Consider the following 12,026-nt stretch of genomic DNA (forward strand, 5'->3'; position numbering starts at 1 on the left):
AACCCCCTGCCCCAGCCCAGAACCCCCCCAAACCCAGAGCCCTCTCCTGCACCCCAGAGCCCACACCCCGAGCACCTCAACCCCATGCCCCAGCCCAGAACCCCCGCAAACCCAGAGCCCTCTCCTGCACCCCAGAGCCCACACCCCCAGCCCAGAGCCCCCTCCCACATCCTGAACCCCTCATCCCCGGCCCCACCTGCCAGCCTGGAGCCCGCTCCTGCACCCCAAACCCCACATCCCCAGCCCCTCCCCAGAGCCAGTATCCCCCAGGCCAGAGCCCTCATCCCTCCCACCCCCACCCCCCTGCTTCAACCTGCAGCCCCTCCCAAATTCAAAATCCCTCGGCCCCACCTGCCAGCCTGGAGCCCCCTCCTCCACCCCAAAGCCCTCATCCCCGGCCCCTCCCCAGAGCCAGCATCCCCCAGGCCAGAGCCCTCTCCCCCTCCCCACGCCAACTATCTGCCTCAGCCTCGAGCCCCCTCCCACACCCTGAACCCCTCATCCTGGAGCCCTCACCCCCTCCCACACCCAGGCCAGTGAAAGTGAGTGAGGGTGAGGGAGAGCGAGCCACCGAGGGGGGGGGGGGGGAAATGTAGTGAGCAGGGGTGGGGCCTCGTGGAAGGGGCGGGGCTAGGGTGTTCGGTTTTGTGCCAATAGAAAGTTGACAACCCTAGAGCTTGCAGCTACACCGTTCCCCAGAGCGCCCCCTTCTGGGAGACGCGAGGGATTGCAGTAACGCTCCCCCACCAGACCCAGCGTTCCTGCATAATTCCACAGCACCTCCTGCTGGAGGAGGCAGAGACTGAAGTAGCTGTGAAATCCACAGCCTGAGCTCCTGTTCCACCCCTACTCCTGGGAGGAGTCGGTTTTCCAGAAGGCCAGCCTGCTGATTCCACCTCTCCCACCACGAGGGAGCATATGTGCCAGGAGAAGCCGGGGGACTGGGGAGGCATAGGCATGAGGAGAGATTTCCTTGATTTGTTTTGGTATAAAGGAAAATGATATTTAATAAGATTCAGCCTCCCACGCTGCCTCATGAAAGAGGAAAGGAGACAGGGAAGATGTGGCAATGTGTCCCCTACAGGGCCCATAAACCCCACAGATGCCACTCTCCATAGCAGTGCGACCATCAGGGGCAACGCTGACAGCAGCAGTTATGCTCTTACACCAGGGCTGAATTTGGCCCCCGGCACTTAATTGCATTGGGGCGGGGGATTTTATTGCGGGTCTGGATATTCTGTACTCCAATAGCGTATTCTCTTTCAACTTCCAGCCCCCAACCGTAGCAGTGCCATTAACCAGCTGCCAGGATACACCACAGAGGTGGCTGCACTTCAGTGGTGGGTGTAGTAACTAGAATATCAAGATGGGCGATTTCAAAGCTGAACTATTTTAATAAATCCAAAGCCAGCCACAACATCATGGCTGTCACTATACCACATGCTACTGCCCCTTGCAATGTCACTGTGACAGTGGGGCTAAACCTGCTCAGTCTCCACCACTTGAGCTAATGGAGGATCTCCATTAGAGGTTAGCAATATAGGGCCAATGTCACACAGTGTAGCAGTTCCAATTCCCTCCACCAGAAGACAGCAATGCGAACACACACACATTTGCACCGTAATACTGTAATGTGCCAACCAGCTGCCACTCTGAAGCTCATTGCTTCAGTCCCGTTGATTGTTAGGTGCACAGAGACCTTTAGCATTGGAGAGACGCAGACCCTCAGGCTGGGAACCAGGCTGACTCCCCCACATCGGTCACCCACACTCAGGGGATGTGTCCACAAGCCATTCTGTCCCCCTCACCCCTGCATGCCTGATCTTCAGAGTGGGTGACTAGCCACAGAACCCAAGTGCACCAGTAAGGGAGGACCGAATGGCAGCTGCTCGGCAGCATTCCCTCCTCTCCCTCGAGCTGAGGAGAGCCCAGTAGCACTGGTCAGGGAGCAGGGGAGTTCATTGCTGGAACCGCGGGGCCAATCGGCAGAATGTGACCATCCCACCCAGGTCGCAGAGAACGGGCAGAGGAGCCGGACAGTCAGAGGAGGGGCCTTACCTTCCAGTCCGTGTCCACCGCAGAAAGGAACGTATCCGAATGCTCCTGGAGGGGAAACAGACCAGAAAGAACCATCAGAGCTCATACAGGCGCCACCGCGAAGCAGTAACACAGACTCATGCCTACCCCCTCGCCGTCACCACCTGCCCTCCAGTCACCTGCTGAGAGCTCTGATGAAAGAGGAAAGGAGACGGAAGATGTGCCAATGTGTCCCCTACAGCCTCCTCCTCCACTAACACCCCAGGAGGGAATTCATGCTCATTCTAAGCTGGGAAGGATCTCGGGGACCTCAGCAAAGAGGCCAGTCGCTGCTGGCCCGAAGGCCATTGAGATCAGAGAGGCAGTGGGATGCCAGTCCCAGTGGACAACTGACCCGAGAAGCGTTAAGAGAGCAAAGCCCTGTGCTGTGCGGCTCATCCCCTGCCGCTGCCGCAGGCCTCAGGGTGTGATCTCTGCCACAAGCAGCTCCAGAAATGCTGTCAGAGGGGTTTACGGAACTGAAGCCCCGGCAGCTGTGCCTGCCAGGGCTTGTGAGCCCACTCCTCTGTACATGCCCAGCTGCCACCATCTTGGCCAACACACAGGGGACCGAACTGGGGACCTTCGGAGCTAAAAGCATAATCTGCACTAGCCTGAGCTAAAGCTCCCTAGTTGTAACACTCCCATTGCCGACGGATCAGGCCCAGAGCGAGACGCACTCACCAGGGGTTACACCAGCATCCCACAGCAGCACCTGGGCTTGTGTCCGTTCAGCAGCGGCTGGGCCGCCCTCTGTGGGCAGGTGAGCCCTTGTCTGGGTGCGGACACGTGCCATGGATCAGCATCCGCACATGGGCATTAGAGATGCCGCCTGGGCTGTGTTTCGGCTGTAGGACTGTGCGTCCTCACGACGCACTGGCAGTCGGTACAGACGCACGGCTCAGCGCGTAACGGGGGCTCCAGGCGGCCCACCCGTCATGCCTGAGGGATGCAGGACAGGCCTGGCTGGGAACATCAGGACAGGCAGCCCGCCTCAGGGGCCCTCTGAAAGTCACCCGGACAAACGGCAGGACAGAGAGGAGACAGCTACCATCTAGCTCCACAAAGGGCTCAGTCAGGGAACACTCAGGAGCACAAGGAGGGGGACAGGCTGCAGCGAGATTCCTCCCACCGGCGTCTCAAGTGGTTCCTGGCTTTTTGAGTGGCTGGGGAAGCCTCCTGTTGGATGCTTTGCTAGGTGGAGGGAGATTCTCCCCATGGAAAACAAAGCAGAGCTCTGCTCAGTGTCAGAAGTTGGCTCCCATCCCTCAGGGCCTCCAGCAGCTGGGAGCCGGGTCACAGCTTTGTCCATCAGCTGGTGGCACCAACTTGGGAGGAGGCATGACGAGACGGGAGGCAGCAGCCTCTAGAGGCCTGAGCCTGGCAGAAGCCTCAGAGCATCCGTCCCTGGACATGGCATGAGTCCCCCAGACCCATGCAAGCGCTTAAAGCTCCCGTCCGTTCTTTCCCCAGCACCACAACTAGGAATGGTGGGGGGGAGGGGGGCACTATTTGGACTCCTGGAGCCTTGAGATCTCAGTATTAGGGAGCCCAGGATGGAACAAAAACTCAGCATGAATGTGCCTCTCCCCCATCCAGACTTCAGGGTGTGTTTGTAGAGACCCAAAGGCTGGAGTCACCTGAGACCCAGATGCTCCAGATAGCTGGGCCCAGCCTTCCTGCTCTGATCTCTGCAGCGATTATCTCCCCTGCACAGTTCCAGGGCCCCAGCCTGCCATTGCTGCCCCCTGCACCCTCCCCTATTACCAGGGAGGAGCTCGTGTTCTTCCCCTCCCCTCCGTGCCAGGGTGAACTGATGGAGCCACCCCTGGCTGGGTTGGCAGAGGGCCTCTGTCTTCACTGGCCACCTGCCCAGCTGCAGCAGCCTGGCACCTGCGGCTGATTGAGCCAGGCCTCGCCATTTCCCACCCCCGCTGCCTTCTTTTCCCCAGCCTGTCATTCAATAAAGCTCTCTTAATGCTCTCGCTCTCCTAGACGTTTCGGCCTCTTGGCATCAGGGACATGGCCGTAGCTTTACCACTCCTCTGCGGGACCGGGCACAGAGACGGGATCCTGGGCAGGGCAGCACTGGTGGGGGTGGAAGACAAGGAAGAGTCCCAGTTTTGAGAGAGGAACACTAGCACCCCCAGGCTGGAGGACCCAGCGCCCAATCCTTGGCTGTACAGAAGCAGACACCCAGACACCAAGGTTAGAACATGCTGAGCACACAACTCCTGTTAGCTTGGAAATCGGGGGGGGGGGCACACCAGATAATTATGTGGGGGCTTAGTATAGCAGGGTGAAAAGCGTATGAGGCAACAGTCTAGCAGAAAAATGCTGTTTTGCTGAAATAAAAATGTTTTACAGGAACACGCCGATTTCAACAGCAACGTTTCCAGGCAATTTGTTTGGACTTTCTGGCTTTGTTTCCTTTAAAATTAAATACAATTACAATAAAAGTCTGTAGAAGAATGTTTTGACATTATCAAATTGAGAAGGTCGGTTCCGTGTTTCTGAATTTAAATATTTGGGGATTTCTGTTCCGAGATCATGTCAGCTCTGTCCCAATTCGAAAGGAAACGAAGTTTCAAGATGTCGGGATTTCCTGCAGGACAGAAATCCCATTCTCCAAGCAGCTCTAGTGCCCGGTTGTAGGCACCCGCATTGGAAAATCTAGCAAAATGCATCTCTGCCGTAGCACCTTTCGCTGGAGACAGAACAGCAGATCCAACTCCCCCTGCCCCTGGCGGGAGTTCTGATCCCGATCTGACTTGTGTCACTCAGGCCTGCCTGTAACAGGCTGGACCAGAACGCTGCCTTCCCCCTTGTGCAACTGGTTTTTACCAGTGCAATTAGCACCAATCAGAATGGCAGCAGTCAAGCCCCATGTTGCTAGGGTGACCAGATGTCCCGATTTTATAGGGACAGTCCTGATTTTTGGGTTTATTTCTTAGATAGGCTCCTATTACCCCCCACCCCCTGTCCTGATTTTTCACACTTGCTGTCTGGTCACCCTACATGTTGCACAGGTGTAAGTAATTCCACAAGGGGAAAGGCAGAGGAGAATCCGGCTCATATGTCCAGACTCTGCGGGAGTTTGGGATCAGATCAGATTCCAGTTCCAAACCTCAGGCTGAAAGGATAGTCCCGAGTTGCAAAGGGTCCCAGAGCACTTTACAAGACACACACAGAGGCCCTGAAATGCAGCCAGCTCTGGGGTGGGGGGCAGCCGCCAGCACAACAGCACTAGGAGTGGAAGATTTTGACCGTGGACGCGTGGGCAAAACCCCTTCCCTTATGAGATTTCCAATGCCCACCCACAGCGAGCAGGATGTGACCTCCTCTGCAGCATCCCCCCAGGGCGAATGGCCACCTCCGAAAGGTGGGAGGGGCCAAGTCAAACCTCTTCAGACGCCAGAGTCCTGGCATCAGAGAGGATGCTGGGACACGAAGACCGGCCCCAAAGGAGCAATGCTGGAGGACAGGGCTTCAAGGGCACGTCCAGAGATGAAGTCTCCGGTTCAAAGCCACGTCTAGTTCTCTGGGAGCCCTTTATCACCCCTGACCCGGCCACACGCCATGCCCGGGCACCACTGCAGAGCCCAGCGGCACGTCCCAGTGCAGCTCCAAAGCAAATGAACGTTTGCAGGCTCCAAGGACGGGCGGCCCTGCCCACCCCATACCCAGCCCTCCGGCTCCCGTTCTCGGATTTACGAGGCCAGCGAGATGAGCACAGACACGTGGGTGGTGACACACTCAGCTTGGCAGGTCTGTGCTCACACGCTGGCTTTGCAAAGCAGCCTTTCAACTCCTGGGATCAGGTAGGATGCTGGAGACCGGCTCAGTGAGAGGGGGCCCACCCCCCCTCACCGCTGGGGATCGCCTTTCGACCAGAGAGAGCCAACCCACCGTTCAGCAGGCTGGACAGCGTCTGATGTGCCTGCAGTAGCAGGGAGTGCTGCAGGCCAGGCCAGGCTGGAGGTGCACTGCCATAGCTGGGGACAGCAAGGTAGGATGGTGCAATGATGGAGGCACCATCTCAGTGAATGCTGCAGTCTGCTGGCTCCTTGCAGTTCTCATCTGGAATCTGCTCCCCCATGAGCGTGGCTTGGGGAACCCAGGAAACCGGCAGAGACCAAGCTGGTCACCATTCAGACAGGGAGGAGGGCGTGCTGGAGCTCTCGTCCTCGTGGTGGATTAGGGAAGGGACATTAGAAGGCCACAGGAGATAGTGGGAGGGGAGGAACAAGCCCACCCAAACCCAGCTAGGGAGAGTCATTCCAACCCCCCTCCACCTCCCAACCCAGCTCCACCAGGCCGGTCTCTTGCACCCGCCCGCCCCTGAGAGGCCTCGGGAAGGTGTCCGTGGGTTCTCCCCTCCCCCTAGGCCTCAGAGACTGTCCTGGGGGCACTGCTCTTTGGGCTGGCTGGCTCCCCCACACTTTCTAGCCTGCAGGGAGAAGTCAGCTCGTTGATGTTCATCAACTCCTCCCCGCTTGCTTTCCAGACGAAGCCTCCCTCCCACTCCTCTCTCACACGACAGGCGCCAAATGGGAGCTTTGCCAGAGATGGAGACCTACTAAAGGTCTGATCGGGGGCGGGGGATAGTCCCTGTGAGTCGTCCTTTGCTCCCAGGCCTGGCAGGGGCAGGTGAGTGATCTTGCAGCATTCGGTCAGATAACCCCCTGCAGCTGAGCTAGGTGCAAGGCTCCAGATGGGACATGGGCTGCCATGAAAGGAGCCTTTGAGGAACAGGCCAAGCCAAGGGGAGCAGTGGAGACATTGGGAACAGACAAGTGCTTGATTCTTGGCCGCCATCTCCGCAGGGGCCCAGCTGCTACCAGACACGGTGCAAGCTGCCATTCTTCAGCTGGGCCACGTGGTGGCACCCTCGCTGCTCACAAAGCCACCTTAGCGGAAATCCAGCTGAACGAGTCCAGCCTACAGTGGTTTCTCTTCAGCGTGGACAAAAGCTGCAGCTACTTTCAGCTCAGCCGCTCCTCCCAGCTGCATCCCAATGTGGAAGTTATCCAAAAGTCGGTGCTCCTAGTAACGCCTCTTTGGGACAGATGCATGTCCCAGAATGCACTGGCAGAGTCACAGTTATAGGACAATGAGTGTGTGGAGGATAATCACACACACACACACACACACACACACACACACACACACACACACACACACACACACACACACACACACACACACACACACACACACAGAGTCAGGACTAGATCCCTTGCATTTGAGCTATAGGAGAGCTCCCCTAGCTGGTGACAATGCTAGGTCCCTTATCCACCCTGTCAGCTGAGCCACTAGAGGGCAACATCACTCTCACACACACACGCAAACCCAGTACATTACAGACCCCCGGTGCTGCCGGGTGAACAGCTCCAATGAGGCCAGGGCAAAGCAGGGCAGGCAGCCATTCCGTACAGTCAGCACCTCCTCGCGTGTTGGGAATGAAGGCGGCTGACAGGTGGGATGTACGGTGGGGAAGGAAGGCAACTCACGAGCTCGGTATCCTGGCCTCGCAGCAGTGGCTTCTCCTCGGTGAATCGCAGCTCGTGCAGCCCTGCCATGGTCACTTCCTGCAGCAGCAGCCCTGCAGGGGGGAAAATAAAATCCAGCACACGGGTCAGCTGCCTGGCAGCCAGCCTCCTGCCCACAGACCTTCAGCCTGAGCTCTGGGCTGGAGCTGGCGAGGGCCAGCCACAGAGGGGAGCAGCCAGATCTCTGCTGCGTGCGCCCCAAGGATCAGCTCTCCAACAGGTCCATCTGGGGTGGCATCAGGATGGGACAGATGTGCCCAGCACATGGTGGCTATCAGAGCGGGCAGTAGCTGGTCCCCCTGTGGGCAGCCATGGCAGAGGGGCCAGGGGTTTAAGCTCTGTGCCTTCGCCCTAACGCACCCCACTGAGCTGGCTGGCCCGGGGGAGCCTTTGGGCTGAAGCCCACAAGCACTGACAAATTTGTGGCCAGCATCCGCGCGAGCCAGCTCAGCAGGGCTGGATCCTCCAAGCGGTCACCGAGGGCAAGGAGCCAGCCTGGGACGTGGAAGAGCTGGGTTCAAATCTGTGCTCTGCCACAGACATCCTGGGTGACCTTGGCCAAGTCACTTAGGCCCGGATTTTTTAAAGTATTTAGGTGGTGCACCACTCCTGTCCTAAGTCACTTCAGCCCTGTAAAGCTAAATCTCACTGAAAGGGGCCCAGGCTCCTTCGTCACTCAGGCCAAGCTCTGCAAAGGGATTTCGGTTCCTATTTCCATTGAAGTAAGAACCTTTGGGAGCTGGGTCTTAGGCCTTGCAACACTGAGCAGAGCGGTGCCTAAAGACATTTTCGGCCTTGGTCTCTCTGTGCCTCCACTCCTGCTCTGTACCACGGGGAGAACAGCCCAGCCCAGCCCTGCCCACCAGGGGTGTTGGGAGGAGAAATGCCTTCACACTTGTGAGGGGTGCGCAGGTGATGGGGGTCAGGTGAATACCCCAGACAGCTCAATCTAGAATCAGGGCCATCAGCTCTGCAGGCTTTGGAGCTGTCGCCCCCCAGTAGCCAGGAGTTTGAGACGTCCAAGCCCCTGGAATAAATCGAGATTATCTAGGGAACTGCAGGGTACAGTGTCACAGCTGCATAAACCTCAGGCATTTCAGATCAGACTATGGGGAGTGTCACAAAAATCCTTCCTCCTGCTCTGTGTCCGCATGGAAAGCCGCACCAGTTTCAACGAAAGGTGCAACTGAAAGTGGAGTCAGTTGAACTGATGCAAAAAAGCAGTGCGGATGTGCTTAAATCCACAGAAACCTGGCTGATTCGGTTTAGCTCCCGCGGATTGGGAATAGGGCTAAGCTAAATTGAAAGAAGCTGCTCTTAACTAAGCGTCCATGAAGGAGTTTGCACGATTAACCAGATCAGTGCCCGCAAGTGCATGGACAAAGCCACAGCCTGTCTAAGTTTCAGGGGGCAGGGAAAAGCTCAGCTGGAAAGGCCCAGGTTTGCTGGTTTGCAATCTGAGCCATGGGGACCGGTTGACTCTTAACAGATACACGTGGAAGCCAAGCAGGCTGGCGCTCAGCTGGCCCGAACGATTTGGGACCTCAAGAAACTGGGCCCAAGCCCCTGGCTGGCAACAAGACAAGAGTTTCACATCCTTTGCTCAGCTCCACCAAGTTTGTGCTTAACTCCATCCTGGGAGCAGATCGCTGGTGCTGAGCAGTGGTTACCTTCCGACCCATAGCTGAGTAATCCGCGAGAGCATTATCCTGAGGGCCCTACCAAATTCGCCATCCATCCATTCTGGTCAATTTCACGGTCATGGGATTTAAAAAATCGTAAATGTCATGAATTCAGCCATTTAAATCTGAAATTTCTCAGTGTTGTAATTGTAGCGATCCCAACCCAAAAAGGAGTTGGGGGGGGTGATCGCAAGGTTATTGTAGGGAGTACCCGTATTTCTGTGCTGCTGCTGGTGGTGGTGCTGCCTTCAGAGCTGGGCAGCTGGAGAGCGGCAGCTGCAAACCAGGAGCCCAGGTCTGAAGGCAGAGCCACCGCCAGCAGCAGCAGCACAGAAGGGTGGCATGGCATGGCATGGCATTGCATCCCTTACTTCTGCGCTGCTGCCTGCGGAGCTGGGCCCTCGGTCAGCAGCCGCCTCTCTCCGGCCGCCCAGCTCCAAAGGCACCAGTGCCAAAGTAAGGGTGGCAATATCACCCCCCCTAAAATAACCTTGTGGCCCCCCTGCTAATCCCTTTTGGGTCAGGACCCCCAATTTGAGAAACACTGGTCTCCCCCGTGAAATCTGTATAGCATAAGGTAAAATCACACAAAAGACTAGATTTCACCGGGGAAGACCAGATTTCACAGTCCGTGAGGAGTTTTTCATGGCCGTGAATTTGGTAGGGCCCTAATTCTCATTGATTATTTGTATTACCACAGCACTTAGGAGTCCTAGATGTGACCCAGGACCCCGGCGTGCTAGGGGCTGTACAATCACAGACCTAAAAGACCATCCCTGCCCCCAGAGAGCTTCCAATCTAAGCTGAATGGCTTTCAACAGAGATTTCAACTGTGCAAAAGATCTTGGAAGGGGGGAAAAGAGCCTCCCATGTAAACCCTGGAGGTGAGGGAGACAGCAGGGAGATGCTGCCGGTAAGTTTAATCTCTCAGCTGCACATAGCACTTCTCTTCCCAAAGCAGCTTATACACCAATCGTTTCACCCACCACAGCCACCCCTGGGTGCAATATTCCACTGCACAACAGTTTACAATGGACTTCAAGGAGACTGCATCAAACTGACCGAGCAGCGGGGCATTCAGCATGTAGAGTCCATGCTGGAATTTCAGGCTAACTCTCCTGCATCTGTAGAGCCAGGGACTGTGACCACACGTGGCCAACGTACTGTGAAACGTGGCCCCAGCCCAGCAGCAGCACCCCTCCCCCCCAGCTAAGGGCCAGCCCCGCTCGGCTTGGGACATGCGGCAGGATTGCCACAGCACAAGGAGGCTGCACACGCAGGGATACGACTCGGGGCCGGAACACAAGCCTGCCCTCAAGGGGTGCGCCCACACCTGAATGCTGCAAAGAATACGGAGGGCAGCGCTTGGTGCGGGGCCCCCAAGAGAGGACGGAGCCCCTCCAGCCACACCACAGCTAGCTCCGCAAGGGAGCAATGAGAGCCACTGCCATGGAGAGCGCAAGGTCGGGGTCCTAAGTAAGGGCTTGTCTACCAGGAAAGTGTTCCCAGTAACACCAGTGGAACTAGCATAACTATCGGGGGTTAGGGTGACTACCCACACGCACCCTCTTTTCCAGCACAGCAGGAGCATTAGGCAGTTTAACTTACTCTGCTTTGGAAGGGGTTGAGTTAAACCAAAACAACGCTGCTTTTGGACTGGCGGAAGCATCCACATGGGGAGCTCTGCCAGTAGTCACAGCTCCTTGGCGTAAAACAGGACGGCGTTCCCATGGAGACAAGCCCCAAGAGGGTTTGGAGACTTCGGCAGGGCTACCGAGTCTTATCCTGCCCCTAAGACAGCTGTGCATACCCACAGGCCACACCACCGGGCAGGACTGGGGAATTCTGCTCAAGGGAGGCCCATGGGTATGACAGGAGAGGAGTCATGGCCCATGGGCCAAAATTCAGAGTTTAAGTAAGTGCAACTACACTGACTTTGGCAGAGTCACTTTTTGAGCCACAATTAGAAGCCCGAGTCTCTTTAGACAGACGCGTGTATGTCACCCTGCGGAATTCAGGAGACCCCTAAGCTGGCACCCCAGGAGATGCCCCGTGCAAAGCGTGGGAGCAGGGGAGGGAACTGCAGCCTGTTGCTGCATGTGCCCCGAGGGACAGAGGGTACTGACATGAGGGCACATGCTGATTACAGAGAGAGGGGCAGATCCTCTGCTCGTGTCAATGGCCACGGCTCCACTGACAGCCAGCCCCAGAACAGGAAACGCCTGCAAACAGCAACGTGCGGGGTCAGGAGATGAGCTGAATCATTCAGAGTGGGGTCTGTGTTCATGTCCCCACCCGCTGCTGCTCATTACCAGTCTCATTGTCGCTTTCCCCATGACCCTCAGATCGCTTGTCAGCCGCTTGCCGTTCATCGTTCCTTTTTAGCAGGACGCTCATGGAGCATGCCATCGTTTCTGCTCCCTGATTGGGCAACCGAGACTTACCAACAGGAGGCCTAACCAAGATCTCCAAGATGGGCAGACAGACGTACCAGGGGAAAGCTCAGGGAGGAACACGTTCACCTGGAGTATTCAGTTGCACAACGTGAAAGCCAAAAAATGAAAGCATCAGGCACAGGAGCGTTGGGGTGGGGGGTCACACAGGCTGTGAATACCACCAAAGCAAACACCTGGTGTTTCCTCTAAAGAAGACGTGCAAACTGTCTTGTGCTATTTGCCCATCTTTAAGCCCATACCAGGCTTCTCGTGGTAGAGTT

At 56.8% G+C, this 12,026-nt stretch overlaps 1 protein-coding gene across 3 annotated transcripts in view; it reads right to left on the reverse strand.

The window, feature by feature from the left end:
* The window catches only part of NDRG4 (NDRG family member 4), an 87,505-nt gene that overhangs the window by 60,652 nt on the left and 14,827 nt on the right, over positions 1-12,026 (reverse strand). For all 3 annotated transcript variants that reach the window (XM_039503269.1, XM_039503266.1, XM_039503268.1), the window contains exons 2-3: positions 7,590-7,681; positions 2,059-2,103 (exon numbers count right to left, since the gene is read on the reverse strand). In XM_039503269.1, the coding sequence (XP_039359203.1) occupies positions 2,059-2,103; positions 7,590-7,658 (114 nt within the window). In that variant the 5' untranslated portion in view covers positions 7,659-7,681. The remainder of the gene's footprint in view (positions 1-2,058; positions 2,104-7,589; positions 7,682-12,026) is intronic.

The sequence above is a fragment of the Mauremys reevesii genome, linkage group 16 (assembly GCF_016161935.1).
Source record: "Mauremys reevesii isolate NIE-2019 linkage group 16, ASM1616193v1, whole genome shotgun sequence".
Classification (NCBI taxonomy): Eukaryota; Metazoa; Chordata; order Testudines; family Geoemydidae; genus Mauremys; species Mauremys reevesii.